The sequence below is a fragment of the Lactuca virosa genome, chromosome 7 (assembly GCF_052849685.1).
Source record: "Lactuca virosa cultivar CGN04683 chromosome 7, Lactuca_virosa_CGN04683_v6, whole genome shotgun sequence".
Classification (NCBI taxonomy): domain Eukaryota; kingdom Viridiplantae; phylum Streptophyta; class Magnoliopsida; order Asterales; family Asteraceae; genus Lactuca; species Lactuca virosa.
The window spans coordinates 41,989,257-42,013,928 of NC_136432.1; the positions used below are offsets into that span (position 1 = coordinate 41,989,257).

At 35.8% G+C, this 24,672-nt stretch overlaps 2 protein-coding genes, 2 long non-coding RNA genes and 1 pseudogene across 5 annotated transcripts; 2 read left to right on the forward strand and 3 right to left on the reverse strand.

The window, feature by feature from the left end:
* Positions 1-440: 440 nt before the first annotated feature.
* LOC145125456 (uncharacterized) lies at positions 441-2,221 on the reverse strand. Of its 2 annotated transcripts, none has more exons than XR_013716003.1 (3): positions 2,072-2,221; positions 1,304-1,644; positions 441-1,221 (listed from the first exon to the last, which is right to left on the reverse strand). It is a non-coding gene; the product is annotated as an uncharacterized LOC145125456 (long non-coding RNA). The 2 variants fall into 2 exon arrangements; XR_013716002.1 differs by having other exon boundaries at positions 1,304-1,675.
* Positions 2,222-8,579: 6,358 nt separating this feature from the next.
* Positions 8,580-9,720, forward strand: LOC145126187 (uncharacterized). The gene is made up of 2 exons (XR_013716363.1): positions 8,580-8,935; positions 9,580-9,720. It is a non-coding gene; the product is annotated as an uncharacterized LOC145126187 (long non-coding RNA).
* A 620-nt stretch (positions 9,721-10,340) lies between these two features.
* LOC145126185 (pentatricopeptide repeat-containing protein At4g14850 pseudogene) lies at positions 10,341-13,315 on the forward strand (annotated as a pseudogene).
* An 87-nt stretch (positions 13,316-13,402) lies between these two features.
* NSL1 (MAC/Perforin domain-containing protein) lies at positions 13,403-16,710 on the reverse strand. Its single transcript, XM_079061589.1, has 7 exons — positions 16,166-16,710; positions 15,837-16,075; positions 15,530-15,719; positions 15,146-15,229; positions 14,758-14,941; positions 14,477-14,643; positions 13,403-14,250 (listed from the first exon to the last, which is right to left on the reverse strand). Exons 1-7 carry the CDS (start codon positions 16,436-16,438, stop codon positions 13,564-13,566), a joined length of 1,824 nt encoding a protein of 607 aa, XP_078917715.1. The 5' UTR covers positions 16,439-16,710; the 3' UTR covers positions 13,403-13,563.
* Positions 16,711-21,137: 4,427 nt separating this feature from the next.
* Positions 21,138-24,269, reverse strand: LOC145126577 (uncharacterized). Its single transcript, XM_079061916.1, has 12 exons — positions 24,165-24,269; positions 23,090-23,151; positions 22,983-23,022; positions 22,725-22,794; positions 22,547-22,640; positions 22,432-22,467; positions 22,284-22,327; positions 22,135-22,185; positions 21,939-22,050; positions 21,783-21,866; positions 21,612-21,697; positions 21,138-21,401 (listed from the first exon to the last, which is right to left on the reverse strand). Exons 1-9 carry the CDS (start codon positions 24,267-24,269, stop codon positions 22,019-22,021), a joined length of 534 nt encoding a protein of 177 aa, XP_078918042.1. The 3' UTR covers positions 21,138-21,401; positions 21,612-21,697; positions 21,783-21,866; positions 21,939-22,018.
* Positions 24,270-24,672: the final 403 nt, after the last annotated feature.

A 24,672-nucleotide genomic window follows, 5' to 3' on the forward strand; every position in this document is an offset into this window, starting at 1 on the left:
AGAAATAGAAAGAGACAAGGGGGAGCAGGGGTAAAAACGAAATACGCATCGATGAGGGAGCCGGATGGCTTCGCTGTCGGCGAAAATGTCGGAGACGGCGTCTCTGGCAAAGGCGGTGTCTGGAGGGATGACCGAAGAGGATGATGGAGGTTGTAATTGGAGTTTAAGTGGGAAGCGGCGTTTGTGAAGAAGAAAGAGTAGAGGGAAGGAGATAAAGTATTTAGGCAAAAAGGGAACGCGCGTTCTTTTTATTTTTTCAGACATGCCTTTGGATCTGAAAGTCTAAGAGGCAGCTTATAAATTAATTGGCATAAAATAATATGCAACCAAACAGCCTATATCTGAAAAATTAAGAGCTTGGCTCTTAATTTTTCAATTGAGAGGCTACCAAACAGGGCCTAAAAGATGTAATTTTGCTTTATAAAAAATTACTCATTCCATTGCAATATTGACTTGATACTCGGTTTTATGAAGAAAAAAAACATGTAAGAAACAACGTTACCAATATCATACATTGATTACTTAAAAGTTGGCTCTTGGAACAACATAAACAAAAAGTTGGTGCTTGTTGACTTGTACATACCATAAATATTTATACTCTAACACAACCAAAAAGATTATTCAAGCATGGACTGGGAAGCCAATGTCTTCCTCAACTCCTCCATGTTTGGTAAATCGTCATCATCATCAAGAAACCCGAAGAAAGTCTGAATACAGTCATCATAGTCATATAAAAACTCCCTATATATGTATCCACTAAGAGAATCTTTTGGCAGTTTTACACATTCAATATTCTTGTCCAAACATTTTATTTTCCCAATTGGATCTGGATCTCCCTCCTCAAGATCAAGGTAAAAACATGTACGCAAGTCAAGTGATTCAAGGTGGCAACATCTATCAAGAATCACCTCTAACCCAATATTCGACATGTTGTCTCCAATGAGTTCAAGGTGACCTAACTCACGTAAGTTCTCTCCAATTGCTATTGCTCTCTCATTAGCAACCCTTGGGAACTCACGGTTTCTCAATGGGTTGTCATTAAGTTTCAGTGTTTTTAACATGGGACAACAACGCCCTAAAGTTTCAATAGCTTCTTTTGGGATATCCGTTAGGTAGATACTGAGCTCCTCTAATAATGGAAATTTCTTCAAAGCTTCAATCCAACTTTCATACGGATCCTCATAACAACATGAGATTTCAAGACGTCTTAGTTTGCTTGATCTGTTAAAGTAATTAAAAACCCTAAATCTTTCATATTCGGTAAAACATGTCCAATCATAAGAAGCTTAAATACGTAGCGTACCTACTAGCAACATACTCAAGAAGCTCATTATCAGCAAATCCAACAAATGGTCATATCAATCAAATGGCCTTGACTTCTATCCACAGCATGCTTACAAATCTCCCGGAGTGGTTTGAAGAATCGATATTGACGCAAAAGATATGGATAATCAAGGCGTATAGCTCTCCACATCACAGTGTCCTTGCATATTGTATGCCAACTTGTGCAAACTTTTTGGGCATTCTCAAGTATGTCAAAAGCACCAACTCTTTGTAGAATATTAGCCATTACATCATATGGGACCTCCAACCAATTCCTCTCTTGTTCTTTTCTCTTTGATTTTGATGTCATCGTAGGTATAACTTTAGCATGTACAAACCAACAAAATCTTACCTATTAATTAGTTTACAATAACTTACTCAAACATGTTGCAAGTGAATAACATTCTGTCATGTAACAAATATATCAAATGAATCAACCAACCTAAATGTTTTTTTCTAAACCTCAACATTAAAACGTTATCTCTAATTATCAATGACAAATCTATAAACCCTAGAACTACCTGCAGTTCTATATAGTTTTTTTTTTTTTTTTTTTTTTTTTTTTGCAAACAGCACTTAAGAAGATATTTCCGCTGACAGGCCACATAACAAAAATAATATGAAAGTTTTACAGTGATTTAGTTAATTTTCTTAAGAATGTGGGATAGACATTGTAAATTCTCACACCAATAGCAATATATACAAGGGAAATAGGAAAGGAAATCAATGAGAGTAGCGTTTAACATACCAGTGCGAAAGGGGCACAAGTTCCAAAACGCCAACTATCGGAGAGATTTGCAGGCGCCGGAGGTCGGAGGAGGGTCGCCGGGTGTGGGAGATCGGAGAAGGGTCGCAGGTCGTTGTGAAGGACTGTGAACTTGTGAGTTTCGAGGGGTCTGTGAAGTGTGAAGTGTGAACGAGAACGAGGGGGGTTTGGGGGTATATTTACAATCTATTGGATACTAGGTGTGAGACCCGTTTATTACACGGATGAATTTAAAAAAATAATAAACATTAAAGTATAAACAAAAAATATTTTTTAATGTATAACTTTAAAATAAGAAAAAAAGAAATTTATTTATTGCAATTTAATATCATATATATATATATATATATATATATATATATATATATATAATATTTAATACTTTACATATATAAGTATATGTCTTTAATTTTAAAAATTGAAACAAACCAAAAATTGACAAGTGGATAATATTTATTTCAAAAATATCATAAAATGACAAGTGTCAAAACTCATTAGAGATTGACATGTGGCAAAAAAAACCTTCATTTATTAAGGAGGACTATATTCTGAAAAAAAAAATCGATTATAATAATAAATAATGTTTGATATCATCCCTAATAAATAATAATTTTATTTTCAAATGTAATTTTCTTTTTATGTTGATACATGTGATTTTTTAAGCATTTTAGAGTTTTTTCTTTCCTATTTGTCATTTTTCTTATTTTTTTTCATTTTCATTTCATTGCCACATGTATTATAAGGATTTATATAAGATAGAGTGAGTCTATTAAATTTGAGAATAAATTACCCAAAGTAGTTTATTTCCTTAATTTCCTTAATTATTCCAATTTCACAATTAATTTTATAACATTTCCAAAATAATATAATGTGGAATATACAGTTTTCAATTGATATTATGATTCACACGATTTATGATAATGTAATCCCTTCCAAAATTAAATTCGAAATAATATATATATATATATATATATATATATATATATATATATATATATATATATATATATAGAGAGAGAGTTGAGATCGGTTGAAAATTCATAGTTTTCCGAGAACCTAAGAACTAAAGATGGAGCGTTGGATCAAAATCAAATCAATAAGGGCATGATCGTCATCATACCAATCCCACTTAATTTTTTGTATTATTGAAAATATTAATAAAAAGCTCTAAAATTAACATTATAAAACAAAATTTTGGATTTTTTTATAAAAAAAAAATAATTTTCATTTTTTTTAAACTGCAGATTTTTTTTAACTTTTTTGGAAAGCATAAACTTTTAAAAAATTTGATTTTTTTTAAAACTGCAATTTTTTCAAAAAAAACTGCAATTTTTTTGGAAAAAAAAACTGTATTTAAAAAAACTGCAAATTTTTTAATAAAACAGTAATTTAAAAAAAAAACTGTAATTTTTTCAAAAAAACTACATTTTTTCTACGAAGATTCACAATGTTATCATTTCTTCATATCAAGATTTTCATATTTTCTTCAATTTATCACTTTTCACATCTTCAATATTTTCCACAAATTCTTCAAAATCTACAAGAAAATTAAAAAGATTTGATTAATGCAAGAACACTCACAAAAATGCACATGCATATATCATATGAGAATTACATGTGATTCATATGTGAATTACATGTGATTTACATGTGAATCATATGTAATTCATATGTGAGTTACATGTTATTTACATGTGATACGCATTTAATTCTTATGTGATTCACTTGTGATCTACATGTGAATCATATGTAATTCATATGTGAATCACTTGTGATTTATATGTAACTCATATGGGATTCACTTGTGATTTACATGTGAATTACATGTGATTTTACATGTGAATTACATGTGATTCATATGTGAATCACCTGTGATTCACATGTGAATCACCTATGATTCACATGTGAATTACATGTTATTTACTTTCATACCACCCCATATCATTCACACTCACTAGAAGCACCCCACCATCCTTATCCCCCTGTATTTGTACTTACAGATATTCAGTTAGATTCTACCGAGTTAAAACAATGTCATAATAAGAAAAAAGTTGAATGTATAATGGTATAATTGGGTAGATTTTTAAAGTAAAATGCATTATTTTGAAGTAGGGTGTTTAAATATTAAACATCAACAGAGGGCTGAAATTGGTGCTTTTTGCCCATATAATGCAGTTCTTACATTGTGTCCACTTCACCTGCAATTATAAAATGTCTGACTTAGCACATACTTTTATAAGAAATATTGCAATTAAAATGCAAAGATAAATAAAGACTTGCAACATAAAGTATATCAGTATATCAGTTGCAATTAATATGAGCAGGAGGATCATCATTTAGTGCCGAAATAAAACGTCGCCGAAATAAAACGTCCTTGTTCTAATAAGATTGTATCTATAACTCTTTCATTACGACAACCCTTACTTTTTTATAAATAGGTCAGATAATCACTCAAGCATATTATCAAACACATTGCAGGCAATATCATCTTACCAAATATAATTGCATTTCAAGAACATAACTGCAACAATAGGTCAAAATATAAACGAAATACATACCATAATCAACCTAATCATGAAAAACTATCTACACTTGTAGAGAGATCCTCACAAGTGTGACTCGTTTTTTGGAATTATTAGGCTATCTAACATATTAATTAGGTTTATCAACAAAACTTCAAAAGCATTTTTAGGTTTATCAAAAACTGACGTAATGAGGTAACCGAGAACTCTTCATCGTCCCATAACCAGTGATAAATTTAGAACAATTTTTTTTCCCTCAAAGGAATTATCGAACGCATAAACTTGTTAATATAAATAGGATGAAGAAATCATACCGATTACAATGAAGGACTTAGGTGGAGACGGGAAATCGATAAAGGAATGATGATTAACTCCATATCTGGACGAAATTTTGGAGGCGCGAAGGCTATGCATTCAAAATTGGTCAGAGACAAGAGATCAATGAAGGAATGATGGTTAATTTCATATATGGACATCGTTGGTGTTGATTTTGGAAGAAAGCGACAAATTAGATGAACGACCGATCGACGAAGGAGGTAGAGATTATGCGACACCGAAGACGATCAACCACCGGAGAAGAGCTTGATGAAGGGAAACACCGGAAAAGAAGCTCGCTGCGAGGAGGATTATAGATCGTAGGTTTGAGAGAGAGTATAACACCCCTAATCCAGCAGCCCAAGAAAAGGAAAGGAGAACCCGAAATCAGTGAGTCAACTCGTCGAGTCCAAGGAAGAACTCGGCGAGTCGGAGCGAGTTCTGTGTCACAGATTAAGTGGCCGACTCGGCGAGTCGGGAGACTGACTCGGCGAGTTAGGTCTGGGTTGGGAAACCCTAATTTCGGGACTTGGTGCCCTAATTAAGCATCCTATTCTCCTCTTTAGGGTTTCATTTACAGCCTCTCTAGTCCAGAACCGAAACCCTAGCCATCCAACTTCATTTCTTGAGCTTTTGTGAAGATTAAGGTCCATTTGGAGTGCATCTTGAAGGTTTGGGAGAAAGGAGCAAGGAAGGAAGTGTAGATCCAGCCTCTACATCGGTTTGACAGTTGGTAGAAGGTAACAAGTCAGTACCTTGAGCATTCATTAGATAGATCCCCTTCTTAGCTTAGATTTTGTCACATTTGGGCCATTTCCAAGGCCAATCCGAACATTGAGCCTTTGAGGACGAAAAGGACTTCAGATCTGGGCATTTCTGAGCTTTAGGAGCTCTGAGTGGGTAGCTTTACCCAACTATGGCTTCATTCCATGATTTAGACATTTATTTTAGCTTGGATTAAGTGTTTTAACTTCATAGCACCTTGCATGCACGTAAAGTTAGCAACTTTACGTGTAATTCTAGCCTTAGGAGTCCATATCTACGTAATGGAAGCAATGGAGTGGACTGTAATCGACAGAATGGAGATGACATAAGTGGACTCGGCTAGTCGGTTCATGGACTCGGCGAGTCGGGTCGCAAACCCCAATCTCTTCTGGTTATGAGTCAGATTAGGGAGTGAGTGGTGACTCAATGGGTTGGACAGGACTAGGACTCGGAGATTGAATGACTCGACGAGTCATGGGGTGACTGGTGAGTCGAGTCGTGAGTTGTAGGGTTTCTGGAGGTTATGAACTCGGCGAGTCATTAGGCTGACTCGACGAGTAGGGTCAACGTGGAAGGTTGACTTTGACCAGGACTTTGACCTTGAGAAGGACTTTGACTAGAGTTGACTTAGTTTGACTTATGGAGGACAGTTTAGAACTAAGTGTTATTTTGGTATTGGTAGCTCGGGGAGCTAGAGGAGCAGCGGTTCGGAGAGTTGTCGGATAGCAATCAGGAGGGTATCAGCAAGAGCTTCAGCAGTGCAAGGTGAGTCTCCTCACTATGTGCATGGGTCTACAGCCACAATGCCGGCCCATTATGTTTATGTTATGTTTATGTATAGAAGGAAGACACGGGGGGTTAGCCCTAGGCAATTATTGTTACATGTTCTGGATTACGACCTGTGTCGGGCGAGGCCCGAGGAATGTAGTATGCTAAAGGTAGTTGTGATTCTCGTATGTGTCAGAGTTGATAGGTTCCGAACCAAGGTCCGATGTCGGGGCAAGCCCGAGGAAGGTTTATATGTTGAATGTTAGATTATACTTGTTGTCTTTGTGACACTTGTATGTGCCTGGTAGGGAGGTGAGTGTGGGCGAGGTCCCGTATCTCATCATAGCCTAGTATGGACGGGGTTCTGTATCTCATTAGTAGTAGAGCAGGGGCGAGGCCCGAGTTAGGAAGGAGGTGAGTGTAGGCGGGGGCCTGTATCTCACTATCAGCAGGAGCGTGGACGGGGTTCCATGACTTATCAGTAGCAGGACAAGGGCGAGGCCTAAGTTAGGCGAGGCCTTAGATCAGGAGTATGGTAGAGTATGTTTAGCTATTTGTTATGTGTGATGTTTGTATGTGTTTAGTGGGCGAGGCCCAGAGACAGGCAAGGCCTAAGAGAAACATATATGTACACCGAGCGGGGCTCGAAGCCAGGCGGGGCCTGGAGCAGGCAGGGCCTGTTGTCGGATGTATCCGAAGCCGGGCTGGGCCCGAGGTAGAGGGCGATGCCCAGTACTTGCAGTATGTGGTTATGTGTATGGTATGTGGTAGGTTGGGGAACTCACTAAGCTTCGTGCTTACGGTTTTCAGTTTTGGTTTCAGGTACTTCTGGTAGCGGAGGGAAGAGATCGGGATGACGCATTGCACACACCAAGAAGTTTAGCCTGAGATGTTTACTCTGATAAAATGAACTAGTGTTTTGAAATGATACTCTGATTTAAGATAATGACTTATGATTTTGGATGAATGATTTTATGATTATGGTTTAATTAACAGATTAAAAATGAAATTTTTGGACCGTATTTTTGGGATGTTACAGAGAGGGAGAAAGACAGAGAAAGAAAAGGGTTTAAAATTTAGCGTATCATATCATTGATTAGGATATTATCTAATTATATTTTTGTTTCCTATTGTACCCCTAATGTGTTTAATTAAGATGCCCCTTTCTCTTTAATTAATAACTTATTTACAACAATGCCACCTTGCATCTTGACCCTTTTTTTTTATCTAATGGCTTAAAATTAGTTCTCGGGTTCTCGGAAAACTATAAGCTCTCAAATATAAATATATATATATATATATATATATATATATATATATATATATATATATATATATATATATATATATATATATATGTGATTTCCTATTTATTTCATTATTCATCTCATTATTGTTTCTGTTATTCATCGTTAGTGTTTTTAGTTGACTATATGTATTTAGCGTGATATATTCTAGCCGAGTTTATTTGTATTGCACATTGTTTTTATTTATTTATTTATTTAGGGTTAAACCTTTTCTGATTGAGTTTTATTGGATTACATAGTCGTTTTTGTCTTTTCTTTATTGAAATGTCATGTGGACGCCAGTTCACCTAGGAAACCCGATGATCCCTTCATTTTTTTTTGAATATTTGCTTATTTAACCCAAAAATTGAAAGTTTCAGAAGCAACAATAAAAAAAATAATAAAATAATAAAATAACAAAAAACTTCAATGACCATCAACCTTTGATCTTATTTGATACTACTATGATATTAACCTTAAATATAATGGTATTGGATATTAACATATTAAAATATTATTTAAATTGTGTTCCATTTTATACACTAAAATAGATCGCATGGTTACCCAATGTTTTATGTTTGATCATCACTTTTTAACCTTTTGATTGCTCTCAAATTAGTTGATATAATAATTTGGAACCGAAGAACTTATGTTTAGATATCTAGATATGTGGTACCCATCCTTATCTAAATTTTGTTTAATATTTCACCATGTAAACAGAACTTTTAAATATCTTATTAATATTTTAAATATTTTTCTTAGATCAAACTAAATATAACTATAAAACACATATAAAAATAGATCACATATTTATTTGTTTGAAGATAAGAGCAACACCGTTTTCTTTCTTAAATTATAAAGTAGAAATTCCGTGTGGTGGCCCAGCATACCACCGATTATTTGGTGGGGTTAACACTTAACACAACGGATAGCTTCTGTCATGAACGCTTTCTTTTTAATTTTCTCAAAAAAAAAAAAAAAAATAATTATTTATTTCTCTTTATAAAATAACCTACCGAACTTCCGCAATCCTTTGATTGAATTTCACTCCACAGAAAAAGAAAATAAAAGACAGTGATGGCGGTCGTTGAGTTCTTTGTTCTCGGGTGCACGGGAATCGTGATGTTCCTTCATGGCGCCAATTTCATGTTTCATGCTCTTGCTCATCAAATCTCCATTCGATCGCTCAGGTAAAACTTAAGAAATTCTGTTTGAATCGTATTAAATCGATTTAGTGATCATTGTTGATGATTGATCGAGAGATTTTTTTAACAGTTTGTTGATATTTAATTGATTACTTCACAACAATTGTATTAAATCGGTTTAGTGATCATTCGATAAAATTTGGGTGCGTATGAGGCTTAAGATTAAACTCGATGAAGATCAGATCTTAAATAGTTTCTGATTTGATTTAATGATAATGACGTTTCTTTTAACAATTGACTGCTATTTAATTGATTATTTCTCAAAATTGAGTTGATTTTGTTTCTCAAACTGTTCAACGAAATCAAGTCCCTATGAAGCTTAAGATCAACTCGATGAACATCGGATCTTTTGATAGAGTCTGGTATTTGTTGTTTTTAACATTTTGATATTAGTTTTCTTATTAGCATTTGAAATCTAATTTTCTACTTAATGGATTTGTGTATATTTCTGTACTGATTTGGCATTAATCATATCATTGATGAATGATGAAAATACCTTTCTAACAGTTTATTCATTCATTCTCAAAATCACGTGCGTTGATTTTTTTAGCATTTTGGCATTAATCATAACACAGAGGACATTAAAGTTTTAATTCTGAACTTCTCTTTGTTGTTTGTCCATTTTGCAGTTTCTTGGGATGTGTTTGGTAACGTGCAAATGTAGAGATGAGTTTAACAGAGGTTGGAGTTCAATTTCAAGGGAATGGAATTGTGAATATTTTTGTATAATTTGTAGACAATAAATAAATAAATGAAGAGTTTGGAATGAATTATTGATGGTTGTTACAAAAAGTATTCTCCTAATTTAACAATGATGGAGTGACAGAGCTATTTGACTATAAATTATCCATTGTTTTCTCATTTTAAATTATCTCAAAAAATATAATATAGTATATTTGAGGTAAAATGCATAAAAGTATAACCTAACCTTTTCTTTTTTGTAGAGAACTTTAGAAACAGAACTTTTAATCCAATTCCTTTTTTGGAGCGATATAATTTATATTAAAAAAAACTAAAAGAAGCTAGCACTACAAGTCACAATTTATACTTTGATTCTTATGTCTATTACTAACCCATAAAAAATAAATTTGGTTGTAAACACCACCTTAATCTTAAAATATAGTATATTTCGATCGGACACCACGTAGTTTTGATTGTAAACACCACCTTAACCTTAAAAGATAAAGTTGGTTTTACACCAAATTATAATAGGTGTGTTACATTTGTACCAACTTTTTTATTTAAATCAAAAGATAGAAAAAGGAAGGCATTCACAATAACTAAAGGATCCCATTTGAATTTACTTTCAAAGTTAGAGGGGTTAAAGTGTATATGTATGTATATGGGACTTGTGTTTTTCCCCTCGACACAACACCTTGTGATTTTAACGTTTATTATATGGGATCCGAATTCCGACCCATGTATATTCAGCGATTATTTTCCCTCCACAATCTTCTTCAACCACAAATTCAATTCTACAAATCCATCTTCTCCGCTAGACGCATCCAAGCTCTGGCCATAATCACCGATAATCCACAAACTACAACTACCTTAAATGTCACCCACGATGCTGAATGGACACCCACCTCGATTTCCTACTCTAAACTCTTATCTCAATGCTGTCAAACCAAGTCGCTCAATCCAGGTCTACAAATCCATACCCACCTGATCAAAATCGGATTGGAGAATGATCCAAAACACAGGAATCATTTAATCAATTTGTATTCGAAGTGTCGGGTTTTCAGGAGTGCACGCAAGTTGCTCGACGAAAGTCCTGAACCAGATTTAGTTGCTTGGTCTGCTTTGATATCAGGGTATACCCAGAATGGTCTCAGTCAAGATGCTCTTTTGGCTTTTACAGAGATGCACTCGTTGGGTATTAGGTGTAACGAGTTTACATTCCCTAGTGTCCTCAAAGCATGCTCCATGAAGAAGGATATCATTGGAGGGAAACAGATACATGGAATTGTGGTGGTGACTGGTTTTGAAAATGATGTTTTTGTTGCCAATGCATTGGTTGGTTTATACGCAAAATGTGGTGATTTTTTGGACTCAAGGAAGCTTTTTGATCAGATTCCAGACAGGAACATAGTTTCTTGGAATGCATTGTTTTCTTGTTACTCAAATGGTCATTTCTTTAAAGAAGCAATTGATTTATTTCAAGATATGATTATTACTGGATTAATCCCAGATGAGTATAGTTTATCAACTATAATCAATGCGTGCACAGGTTTACAAGATATAACCCAAGGGAGGAAGATTCATGGATATTTAATCAAACATGGGTACACTTCTGATCCCTTTTCTTGTAATGCACTTGCTGATATGTACTCAAAAGTTGGAGACTTTGAAGATGCTAAAACAGTCTTTGACCACATTCCTAACCCTGATATAGTCTCATGGAATGCAATCATTGCTGGATGTGTTCTTCATGAATACTTCAATCTAGGTTTGGAGTTATTTTTGAAGATGAAAAGGTCAGGAATCACACCAAATATGTTCACTTTTTCTAGTGTTCTTAAAGCTTGCTCTGGATTAGGTCTCCAAGATTTAGGCAAACAATTCCATTCCATTCTTATAAAGTCAGAAATAGAATTGGATCCACATCTTTGTTCTGGGCTTATCGATATATATTCAAAATGTGGTGAAATGGATGATGCCCAAAGGGTATATGATATGATGCCACAAAAAGAGTTGATTGCATTAAACACTTTGTTATGTGGACACTCACAAAATGGAAATGACATTGAAGCTCTATCTCTTTTTTCTAAAGATAGGGATAGAATCGGATTTAATGAAGCCACTTTACTTCCAATCCTCAATTCTTCTGCTAGTTTGCAAGATGTATATGTTAGTGAACAAATCCATGGGCTTTCTTTAAAAACCGGATTCCAATCCGACCCTTTTGTCATAAACAGTCTTATCGATTCTTATTCAAAATGTGGTTATGTGGAAAGGGCAAAGATGGTATTTGACGAATCGGATATCGCTGACTTGGCGACTTTTACGTCTATGATATCTGCTTATGCTCAATCGGGACAAGGTGAAGAAGCTATAAAACTTTACTTAAAAATGCAAGATTTGGAACTTAAGCCCGATTCTTACATTTGTAGCTCTCTTTTAAATGCTTCGGCTATTTTATCTGCTTATGAACAAGGTAAACAAATCCATGTTCATACCTTAAAATCTGGTCTTTTATCCGATGTTCATACCTCGAATTCTCTTGTAAACATGTATGCTAGATGTGGAAGTATAGATGATGCTAGTCGTGCTTTTTTTGAAGTTCCCGAAAAGGGTATCGTCTCATGGTCCGCTATGATTGGTGGACTTGCCCAACATGGATACGGGAAAGAAGCACTTTCGCTTTTTGACAAAATGTTAAAAGACGGAATTGCCCCTAACAACGTTACTCTAGCTAGCGTCCTATCTGCTTGTAACCATGCGGGGTTGGTAACTCAAGCGAAAACATACTTCGAAACAATGGAGGGCGTTTTCGGAATTAAGCCGACACAAGAACATTACGCGTGCATGATTGATATTCTTGGGCGTTCGGGAAAGTTAGATGAGGCGATGGATTTATTAAGTCGGATGCCATTTGAGGCTAATGCTTCGGTTTGGGGGGCGGTTCTTGGTGCTGCAAGAACTCATAAAAACGTTGACCTTGGTCAACGGGCTGCCCGAGAGCTTCTTGTTCTTGAACCGGAAAAATCGGGCACCCATTCTCTTCTTGCAAATATATACGCATCGGTTGGTTTATGGGAAGAGGTTGCGGATACAAGGAGGTTGATGAAAGATAGTAAGGTCAAGAAAGAGCCCGGGATGAGTTGGATTGAAGTTAAAGATAGGGTATACACATTCATAGTAGGAGATAGAAGCCATTCTATGAGTGAAGAAATATTTAAAAAACTTGGGGAGTTGATGGATTTGATTCGTGAAGAAGGGTATGTTCCGGTTTTGGAAAATGATCTTCATAATGTTACAACAAGTGAAAAGGAGGTGCTTTTGTTGTATCATAGTGAGAAACTTGCGGTTGCTTTTGGGCTCATTGCTACTCCTCCAAGAGCTCCGATTAGGGTTAAAAAGAATCTTAGGGTTTGCATAGATTGTCATACTTTTTTGAAATTTGTTAGTAAAGTTGTCACGAGAGAGATTATTGTTAGAGACATCAACCGATTTCACCATTTCCGAGACGGAAATTGTAGTTGTGGAGATTATTGGTGAAACTTTGATGTCGATGGATACCTGATTTTCATCTCATTAAGGGTTGCTGGAAGAATAACTTTTTTTTGTTGCAGAAACTCCCGTTATAAGATGTTAATTCCATTTCTTTATATTACCAATACAGTTATTTCCATTTTCTTCTTATTAAGATATTGTAATTTAAAAAATTTACTCCGTTATAGCAGTAAATATTATTTTTATTGACATTTTTTTTAAAATACAATGATGTAATAAAACTAATAAACAAAAGCACGTTGTTATTTCTTGCATTAAAATTTAAACCCCAATAAAATTTGAACCTCTATAATCGTAGCTATGAATAAAAAAATTACCAAAAAAATGTACAATTGGTAATGGATAACAATACAACAATGCTATACATTTTCTTTTGTTCACATAAACAACGAATCCTCGGACATTATCGTCAACAAAGAATACTTAACTTTGACTCTAATCCTTCCACCCTCGACACACAGCTTAGCTCCGGTGACCACCCAATACCCTGGCGGATCTTCCGGGCCCCTCACCATTTCCCTAGTATCAACAAAATACGACATTTTCGGTGCTCTCAAAGGCGGGCCACCCGGATAAATAGCCGAATTCAAATCCACCTTTACAGGCTTCTGATCAGGCGCATTGAGCCCTATACTAAACGGTGTACTCATCAATGTCGACATCAACCCCGATTTCCTAGAATGCATCGACGGTCCATCCCATTCTGACCTTCGGATCCTTGCGGACCCTACCATAGAGTATCCGAGCCTTAAAAAGAGGACTTTTTTCATACCTAAGCCTTTGACTTCAAACCATGCTTTTGTGACTATGGATGCTGAGTCATCGATGCGGGTCCCACTATATTCAACGGGGACCGTGCATACGTGGGAGAAAATGCTCCATTTTACGGGCTCTAAGTAGCCTTTTCCGATTGGCTCGTCGGTTGGTTTGTAGGTGTAATCGTCTGACAGTTCGAGTGTTTTTGGGACGGATGATAAATGTTGTAGATGGATGGCTAACCGGTCGCTTTTTTGTCCTTCTAGGTATAATCGCACACCTGTCACGGGCCTATTTTCTGAATCCACCTGTAAATAGATAAATTATTATATACTTTATGTTTATTTTATTATTAAGACAATATACTTTGAAAAACGTACCCCAATTATAGCAATGAAAATTGTTTTGTATTTTGATGGCATTGTTATAATTGGTTGATTTTTTAAAACCACAATGAAGAAATTAAAATTGAGTGCTATAAATCTAATAAATAAATGAATGAAAGTATGTTGTTATTTCTTGGCAAGATTTTACCTTTACAGTGTTGACATAAAGCCGAGGACCCAAGAAAGTGAACTGAAGTGATGGTGACGGGTTTTTCTTGCGTCGAGAGGCGAGTGGAAGATCGCCATATGCTGGGGCCCACTGTCGTGGTAACTGGAACTCGAGAAATTGATCAAGCTCCTCAATTGGTGGTTTATCTGTGTATGAATTAAAACATGTTTTTAAGAAATTCCCTTATACTTTTTTGACAATAAATATTGCAATTTTTAAACCCATATATATAAAGAAAAAAAAAAGAAGTAAACACTTACATCGAAGGTAGAGATTAATCGCGTGGCTTAAAAACCCACTACCACGGACCCCACTTAAAAGCGCGACAATTGGAATAAATGACATAGAAACGACATTAGGTGATTGTGATACGGTTGAAAGCCAACTTTTGTGGCTTTGACCTTGGTCAATTCCTCCGCGACGTACATGAATGCTTAGTAGATCCTAAACAAAACAGTCAGATGTCATAACAGAACAAGTTGTACTGTGTTTAGCATGCATTGGACATGGTCTGTGAGACGGATGTCAATGAGACAAAAATTCAAATATTTTGTGCCAGGAAAAGGGGACAAGGACTCGTTTGTGCAAAAGACGTAAATGTCCTTCTCCTCCTTATCGTGTAAATAGCTCACGAAATTAATTGCTTACATCGTTCTTGGATTGGGAAACAACGGATTGTCGTAGAGAATTCGCGAGTATAGGAGGGAGATCCCAAGCTACAGATCGTGCATCCTACATTTTAATAAGAATACAATTTGATTTTTATATTTTGACCGAAACCCATGTCAAATCAATTTACTTTACAAAAAAATAGAATTTAACACATTTGGTTTCAAGGTGGTATCTATAGGAGTTTCAATTCCAATGTGGATTGAGCTTCTTACGACTATGTATGTACCTGATTTAGACTTTACATAATTGTTTAGGTCATGCAGTCCAGTGTGGGCCAGCTAAGAGGTTGTTGGTAAAAGAACTTTTTACACAAGAAAAAAATTCTAATTTTCTACACTTTATATAATTTAGTCAACATACCTTTTGCTTTGAGCCCGAAACCGAACCTTCATATACATCTTCAGACAATTCATCATCCGCTAATTTCTTTAACAAATTCTGCACTTCAGTGGGCTCTAAATTGGAACTTTGTAGCTGCTTTAGGTAAATTACATCTTTACCCCCCATCTTTACCCCGACAACAATATGAGTACCATATTTATCTATAAACCTGAAAACATAACCATTTTCATAGTCCGTTTAAGTTTAAGTTTTAACGACATAATTCTTTAAAAAGCATTAAATATCAAGATTTTCAAGATAGGGCAAAAATCAAAAAATGTCATACTCAGCAAGAGCAGTGGGATCCCATGAAGAAGGCACTTCTTGCTTCACTTTCTCAGACAACGAAATCTGGGATTTTGCTAATTCGATGTTGTACAATGTAATAAACCAGCCGTCAAATGCTAGATTCTTTGTAATCGGAGCGTCTTTTTGCCAACATCCTTTGTAACCGAACATTGAATTGAAGAACCCTGAAGGTATCTTTCCCGATAATGATAATTCGTGATTGAATTGCTCCGACATCTGATATACATACATACATACATACATAAGATTAGAAAATTACTAGGTTTGGAATTGGAAATTGGAAGTCAAAGTGTGAGGTGAACTTACGTGATTGAAGGAAAGAACATCGGAATGGAACCTGGTACGTTCACCTTTATCGCACTTAATCGACGGGGAAACATTGGGGACAACGACGCCGCCGGGAATTACTAGATCTTTAGTTAGGGTTCCGTCGAGTTCGATTAGTGGTGACCCGGATGGACCGGGTTTACAACCGGTTAACCGGATATCGGAAGTGAGGTCGTAGCCGTACCCAATTACCGACACCGCCGTCTCCGCCGCTGATTGAGGATCAAAGAAATTCGCTTTGTAAATTGACATCTTATTTGTCTGAATTTCTGCAGCAGGGGTCTCGAAATTTGAAATTTGATGAATCTAGAGGAAGAAGAAGGAAAAAAGGGGATTTCCGATTTCACCAAGTTGATTCAATTCTTTCAGATGAAACTTTTACTTTGTGATTTGTTGAGTGTATTCAAAATGGTTTATTGGGATTCGAGTTGGTGGGTGTCTTCGTTGTGGTTTGTTGCGTTGTGGTGGGGTTCCTGAAATTGGACAGTGTGAATGGAGGTGGTGAACAATGGCGGCCGAATGGGTGTTGTGGGTTGGTGCCACGTGGAATTGCTTGTGGTTTATAAGAGTTGACTTTGAAGAGTCTATGAAGTGTGAATTAAACAATGAAAAAGTACCATAAGACCAATTCTTTGATGTCGAAAGTGTCTTCCATATGAATTCAAGTAAAATTGGTTAGTTGTTGCTTTATACTTTATGTTAGAGCAATTTGTATGTAATGTTCTATTTAAAGGAAATTTGTATGTAATGTTCTATTTAAAGGAACATATTTTTGCATCAACATTTTAAGGCTTATGTAGTACGATTAATAGAGGAATGAGGACCCTGTTATACTACACAATTAATTGTAACAATATAACATATTTTTCCAACGTAGTTCAACTTATGAGATATGATGCATTGATTTTTTTAAAAATGGATTGTATCGACACTAGTTATAAAACAATTCTGATAACTCTTCCGTCAATGTAACCACTTGGGTTGTCAATTTTTCTTCCAAACATATGTTACTGACTTTTTTGTCGATATTTGCTAAAAGTCGTCTCTATTAACTGAGAGCATATTATATTCCAGAGACTCATAATTTTGTTATCTTTATTAAGTTAGGCAACAAAATTATAAACAATCATTGAACAACCCAACTACAAAAACTTGGTAAATTTTCGGTATAAATACATAATATGTGGAATAGATGGACCGGATTGGAGACTTGAAGTAGAGGGTGGGGTGATTACTGATTTTATTTGTTTTTTTTTTTTTTTTTTTTTGTTTTTTATTTATTTTTTTTTGTTTTTTGTAATTAGTGTCTCTTAACTTCATGATTTAGGTGCAAATGATAATGCAATAAATACATCATTTTTAAAGAATTAATTATAAGAATACATATAATAATTATTTTTTTGAAACGACAGAAATTTTATAAAAACAAACAACTGTCAAAGAGAAAAATGAGGGAAAAAAGAAACAAAAATTACAAAATGTTAAAAGGGCAACACACTCACACATTTCAATTACAATCATCAAAATTGCACCTAAACTTTACCCAATTGTGAACCGAAGTGATAATGTAGTCCGCCGTTTTCGTAGGAGAAATATGAATTTTTGTTGAAAATTTAATCGTTTCTCGTCTTCCAAACGTGCTAGAAAAAACCATAAATAATAGCGCTCAAAATTTTCCTATTTTTTGGGTATCTACCCCAATTGGCAGCAAAATTGACAACATGATTGAAACTTTGGTGAGAATATCGCACAACTTGAAAATCCACAAAATAACTTCTCTAGCAAAAAAGTTAAAAACAATCAACCAGGATGTGATCTGATGAATCCAAACCGTCCAAACAAAGAAGACAATCGAAGACAATGATCGACACGCCTCTTTGAGCGAGCTCCAAAGAAGTTGGAATACGACCCATAGTAGCCTTCCAAATGAAACCAATGATTTTGATCAGGACCAAGTTCAACTAAACAGTAGGATTGTCGACACCACAAGTAATTTTGGAATCAACAATAGACTGGAGATCCTTGAAATAAAATTTCACATCCACAACCAATATGTTTTAGACAGTAATTTCATTATTTAATGCAAAAGTATAGCATATTTGTCGGTTAATAATGATTTGTGTATTACAAAACTGTATTTTATTTTAATTCGATGATTAAAAATTACAATAATTTTGTCCCAACTAAAGAGTTTTATGAAATATAAAAAATACATAATTTTTGACTTTTCGAACGAATATCCAGCTTTTAAACTTTTCTAATGTTTAGGGTTTACAACTTACTACTATTATCCATTTATCCTAAACTTGTTGTCTTAAAGAAGGCTATTATTTTTTACATAAAATTGAGAAACGTGATAAATGTTTTTTTTAAGAACAAAATAAAATGAGTAAATGACAATTAAAATCTAGATTTTGATAAACAACTAATTGTTTTGACTTTGTGAAAATTATAATTATACTTTGACAATGAACATAGAACAAAATTAATTAATATGAATAAAACGGTAAATATACACATTTCCATATATGATCAAAATTCAAATAACATATGTGGACTGTGGAGTGTAGTAGGTCCATCTATATTCACGAAACATGTCTAGAAAAGGGTTTCAACTTTCAAGTGCTTGTTTATTGCATTATTTTTTTGGATTATGATATTATAGTACACAATTAATCGTAGTTATAGCAAAATATAATACCCATATTAATTCAGATTATAAGATTTGTTAAATACGATTGGGCCTGATTAAATACGATTCCTTCCTTCATCGTCACAAGCTACGAACATTCGCTTTTCCGGCGTCTGTAAGGTTGCGTTTAGTTGCGAAAAAACAGTTTTCATTTTCTGTTTTCTATTTTCCGTTTTCAGTTTTCGTTTTCCGCTTTCAGTTTTCATTGGAAAATTTAGAAAACGCGATTAGTTAAATCTTATTCATTTTTCATTTTCCGTTTTAGAAAATTAGAAAACACGTTTAGATATGCATTTTTCTATGAGTTTTCATTTTCAAATTTTTGGTATTTTAACTAACATCACACAAACCCGCAATGCCACTCACACTCCACCCCACCCCACCCCACCCCACCCTACCTTACCCTACCTCATCCCACACTACCCCACCCCACCAACCCCTACCTCACCCTACCTCAACCCACACTACCCCACCAATCCCTACCCCACCCTATCCCACCCCACTTCACCCTACCTCATATCGATCTAAGATTGATCATCCATGGTTACCAAATCATTTCATGGTGCATTTTATTTTAATGTTATTTATATGATGTTTTGGGGTGGTGGTGGTGATGACGGACGGGGGTAGTGGTGGTGGTGGTGGCGGTGGGGACGGTGGCGGTGGTGGGGGCAGCGGTGGTGGGGTGGGCGTGGGGACGGTGGCGGTGGTGGGGGCAGTGGTGGTGTCGATGATGGCGACGGTGGTGGTGGTGGTGGCGGTGGCAACGGGGTGGCGGCGGTGGTGGTGGTGATGACGGGCGGTGGTGATGGCGGCGACAATTGTGGTAGTGGTGGTGATGGTGTTGGTGGTGGTGCTGGTGATGGGGTAGTGGTGATTGTGATGGTAGGTCGGTGATTGTGATAGTGGTGTTGGGTGTGTGTGTGTGTGTGTGGTTGTGGGGTGGGGGTGGGTGTGGGTGTGAGTTTGTGGGTGTGTGTGTGGGTGGGGGCGGGTATGTGTTTGTGGGGGTGGGTGTGGGGGTGTGTGTGTGTTTGTGGGGGTTGGTGTGTGTGTGTGTTTGTGGGTGTGTATCTTTGTGGGGGTGTGGGTGTGTGTGTGTGTGTGTGTGTTTGTGGGGGTTGGTGTGTGTGTGTGTGTTTGTGGGTGTGTATGTTTGTGGGGGTGTGGGTGTGTGTGTGTGTGTGGTTGTGGGGGTGGGCTTGGGAGTAAATGTAGGTAGGTAGGGGTGTGGTGGGTTGGGGTATTAAGGTGAGAGTAGGTAGATGTGGATGGGGTGGGATTGGGTGTTTATATTTTAGAAAAAATTTGGAATTAGAAAAATGTAGAAAACAATGATTATCGGTTTTCCAAAAATATCCAACTTCTTTGTAATTTTAGAAAACGGAAAATTTTTATTTTTCGTGAAAAATTTAGAAAAATAGACGAACTAAACGCATTTTCAAAATTCTTATTTTTCTTGAAATTTTTTTTCCGGAAAACAGCCCATTTTTCCGCAACTAAACGCACCCTAAATCTCTCCGATAGTCGGCGTTTGGAACTCTTACGCCTTCGTCACTGGTATGTTAAACCGATAAATTCTCTTAGTGCATTTATGTGGTAATCGCGAATCACTTCATTCTAACCCTACCATAGTCGTGATTTGGTGACTGTAGTTTTAAATCAATGTGGTTAGGGAGACAACTGAAATTATGCCGTTAGTATTCAGGATTGTTTTATTTCTGCCTATAATCTAATTCACGCACTACAAGAAATGGGACCTATAGGGACGAAAAATGTCGTCTCTATAGGTTAAAAAGTCGTCCCTATAGGTATCCAGGACGACATGTCGTCCCTATAGCTTTCGTCACCATAGCCCCGTCGCAATAGATCTTTTTGGTCGTCGCTACAAAATTTCGTCGCAATAGGTATCCTTTAGAGACGACATGTCGTCTTGTTCTGGTTCGTCGCTATACGGTTTCAGTCTCCATAGACGAAGCTATAGAGGCGACATGTCGTCTCTGTAGGTGTATCTTTAGAAACAACATGTCGTCCCCATAGATAGCCCTTTAGTGACAACATGGCGTAGTGGTAGATGCACCAGTAGAGATGACATGTCGTCTCTATAGGTATGTCCATACAGCTTATTTTTTTTTCTCTATAATTTCCCAGTTTTCACATCACAAAATTGCTAAAGCAACTAAAACGGTAAATTTAATTGCAAAGCATTGAAATATGATACAATCTCAAAACACTGCATTATTGCAAATATAATTCATATGAAGAACAAAATTATTAACTTGAGGAAATTTGCATAATCTTCACATGCCTTATCATTTGTGTACGTAACACTACATTCTACATGATTTATAAAAAAACATCAACAATGGATTGCTTCTCATCATTGCGTGCCCTTCTTTGCTCCCTAAAGATCTTCTTCCAAATGGTATAATACTTTGCTTTCTGGGTGTTCAGCTGGGGGTTTAGCATCCTACTTGCATTGCAAATATGATAGTTTGTACATCTCTCTGTGAACGGTATTGACTTGGAATGCAAAGAAACGAATCAAAACAAAAAAGCACATTTGAATCCTTGGTGTCAATAAGCTATATGATATATATAAATGGCCATTTATATTGGACCAAATCCAAACCACAGGGACAAAAAATGTAACTTACCCTATTTTTCATTACTTTATAAGTGGAAATTATTAAAAGGAAAATGCATTATTTATAAAGATTATGTTGAACTTACAATCTGGAGCACATTTGCTTCCATAACCTCTGTTTACTTGGCTGGATTTTTTGAACAACAATATGACAAGCTTCTCTAATAGGCATCTGTCATGTAATTTATTTCCATTTTCCATCAAAAAAACAAATTAAATAAGACACTGCAAATAAAAAAAAAAAAACAAATGTTCACCTGCAAAACAAGACTTCCAGAGTAGTCAGCAATTCCTCCAATAACATCTAATGTTCCAGGTGCTCTTGGCACATATATATCTTCCTGTATCAGCAAATAATGGGATGAACTCCAAGGAGGGCAAAATAGTCATTTTACTAGGGAAAAGAAAATTACCTCCCAATTAAAGAGACCAGCAGCAGCCTTGCGCTCACAAACATATTGTTTTTCAGTCAGAATCATGTAAAGCTTCTTATTCAGCAAAACTCCTCAAAAAACTCAAAAAACTCTACCCTTTGTTGGAGGTACAAAATAAAAACATAAGATGCTAATCAATAAGATAAAATATGAACTTTTATATACTGAATGTTACCCTGTGTAACACGACTTTCAACAGCTTCACTCTGGCTTCCAACACTGCTCCCTATAAGAAATCAGATTTGATACTTGATATTAAAAAGAAAAGCAAACAAAGATAAACATCTAAACATAACCACTAAATGAATATCATTGAAAGTTTGCCTGATAAAGAACTCGCATCCCTTGATTTTGTAGCAATTGAAGCCCTACAAATTCACATCATTGCTTATGACCAGATTAAATAGTGTATTATAGAAAACTAGAGTAACAAAAAAAGTAAAAACAATAATAGCAATGTTGGTGTGCATACCGTTGAGAATATGCTACTTTTTCCATTTTAACTTTTCTGCAATGTTTTAGACCAAGTTAATTTGTTAAAGTTAAAAACAAGGAAAACTAAAGATCTTGAGACCAATGTCACTCACCCAGATTTGGAGCCATTAAAAGCTTCATTCTTTTGAAGATTACCCTGAGAATTGCTAATATCTGCCAGAACTTTTCTTCCTACTTCACCTTGAGCTGTGATGTGAAGCATAAAATTGTTAAAAAGTTGTACAAACAAGAAAACTTCTTTTACTGAAAGTAAAGTTGCATAATGCTTACTAGAGCTGATAAGCAACCCGTAGAGCAGAACGCAATCAACATCTAAAGCAAATATCAACAACTTACACTCCTATGATAAAAGCAAATTTCATGTTGATCAAATCAGATTAATTACACGTGGTTGTGTATGAAATCAACAAAGACATAGTCTGTGTATGAAATCAGCAAATAACAGATTTTAGATAACTATAAAATCAGATTCAAAAAGAATCAACAAAGACATCGCATTCAAACAATGATAAAGAAATCGTAACTTACCTGAGTCGTCGATGCCTTAAACGTTGTATGTTCTAAGTTCCTAATTCCAATTACAGGTTGTCTTGACAGTGATCAGTGTTGAAAACATATCTCGGTGAAAAAAATACCTTTTAATCGCAAAAGCAAAATCCACAGAGAAATCGATACTCCATGCTTGAATAACCAATAACTAGAAGGAAAATCAATAGAAAAGTCGTTGATGTGGTTACAGTTTATAAGTATTGCATCTTCAAAACAAGAAGCTGTGAAAGAAAATCACAATTCTAGTTTCAAACACGTAATTGCTAACATAAACCTCAATTCCAGTTTCAAACAGAGAATTACTAACCTAGGTCGCCGGAGTGGGGCTTGTATTCGTTAGAATTCGTAACCGGAGGTGAAAATGAAGCCGATAGTTAGAATCGTCGGAGTTGAAGCTAATCGCCGGTGGTCTTCGGCAACAAGCATGAGGATCGAGAGAGTGGAAGAAGATTTGCCGGGAGTGGGAGGTGAGGAAGTCGCCACGGGAGAATTGTCGATCGATCGATCGAGAGTGAGACGGTTGATTGAGCGTGCGTGAATTAAATGAAGGGGCCTGTTCTCGTAATTTCGGGCATAGAAAGCTATGGGGACGACAAGTCGTCCCTATAGTTATCCCCAAAATGATGTCCCAGTCTTATTTCCCTGAAATTATTAAATAAATATGTTATTTTTAATTTTTGTTATTTGTTAGACCGATAAATCGTCGCTATAGATGTTTAAAGAACGCGCCAAATCCACTTCATTTCCCGCTTAACATGTTGAGACGACAAGTGGTCGCTGTAGCTTCAAAAGTCAAAAAAATCTGTCAACTCTATGGCGACGACAGATCGTCCCTATAGGTAGCCTATAGCGACGACAGATGTCGTCCCTATAGATCTCGTCCCTATAGGTGTTTATTCTTGTAGTGACGATGATTACGTGTTATAACGCCTTCAATTCATCGTTCTCTGTATATCTTTCTTCAGTTAATGTAAATCATTAGTTTGTTCCGTGCAAGTTTATATTTATATATGCATTGTTTGTGTATTTACAACACTTCACCACTGTGATATTTTTATGCAAATTGCATGTTTTTGTTATTGGTAAATTATGGATACACATTACGTCTAAATGTACGTAAGATTTTCTTGCTTTGTATATGCTAAAGTTACCTACAAATACAATGACATCAAAATCAAAAGGACAAGAAACAGAAGAGAGGAATTGGGTGGAGGTCCCATATGATGTAATGGCTAATATTCTACACAGAATTGGTGCTTTTGACATACTTGAGAATGCCCATAAAGTTTGCACAAGTTGGCATAAAATCTGTAAGAACCCTATGATGTGGAGAGTTATAGACTTTTCAGTTAAATATGCAAGGCTGGATCAACTACCAACATGTTGCTGATAGGTATGTGAGGGCTTAATTATTGTGCATTCAAGAATCAAGATTTTGTCTCTTAATTGGGGTTTTGAATTGTTACTTTAACAGATCATAGTTTTCTTTAGATTTCTCACATTTTAATGACGATTCACAACTTAATCTTATTAAAACATTTGTTTTTCACAAACACATCAATCCCCTCGGCCACCACCACCGCCACCATTTGAAGTGGCACACATGGAGCACATTCGACGACGTGCTTTTATAGACAATTGTGCCTAGGACCTTCTTTCCTGTAACCAT

What these genes read in the sequence shown, in the direction of transcription:
- NSL1 (XM_079061589.1), bottom strand. Translation starts at nt 16,438, where the DNA reads ATGTCAATTTACAAAGCGAATTTCTTTGATCCTCAATCAGCGGCGGAG. An exon ending in GATCCCACTGCTCTTGCTGA is followed by an intron (nt 15,720 to 15,836) that starts GTATGACATTTT and finishes TTATGTTTTCAG; the next exon opens with GTTTATAGATAAATATGGTA. An exon ending in TTTCCCAATCCAAGAACGAT is followed by an intron (nt 14,942 to 15,145) that starts GTAAGCAATTAA and finishes TGTTTTGTTTAG; the next exon opens with GATCTACTAAGCATTCATGT.
- LOC145126577 (XM_079061916.1), bottom strand. Translation starts at nt 24,269, where the DNA reads ATGTCAAAAGCACCAATTCTGTGTAGAATATTAGCCATTACATCATAT. An exon ending in CTTTTGATTTTGATGTCATT is followed by an intron (nt 23,152 to 24,164) that starts GTATTTGTAGGT and finishes TTTTCCTTCTAG; the next exon opens with TTATTGGTTATTCAAGCATG. An exon ending in TGAAAGTCGTGTTACACAGG is followed by an intron (nt 22,051 to 22,134) that starts GTAACATTCAGT and finishes AACAAAGGGTAG; the next exon opens with AGTTTTTTGAGTTTTTTGAG.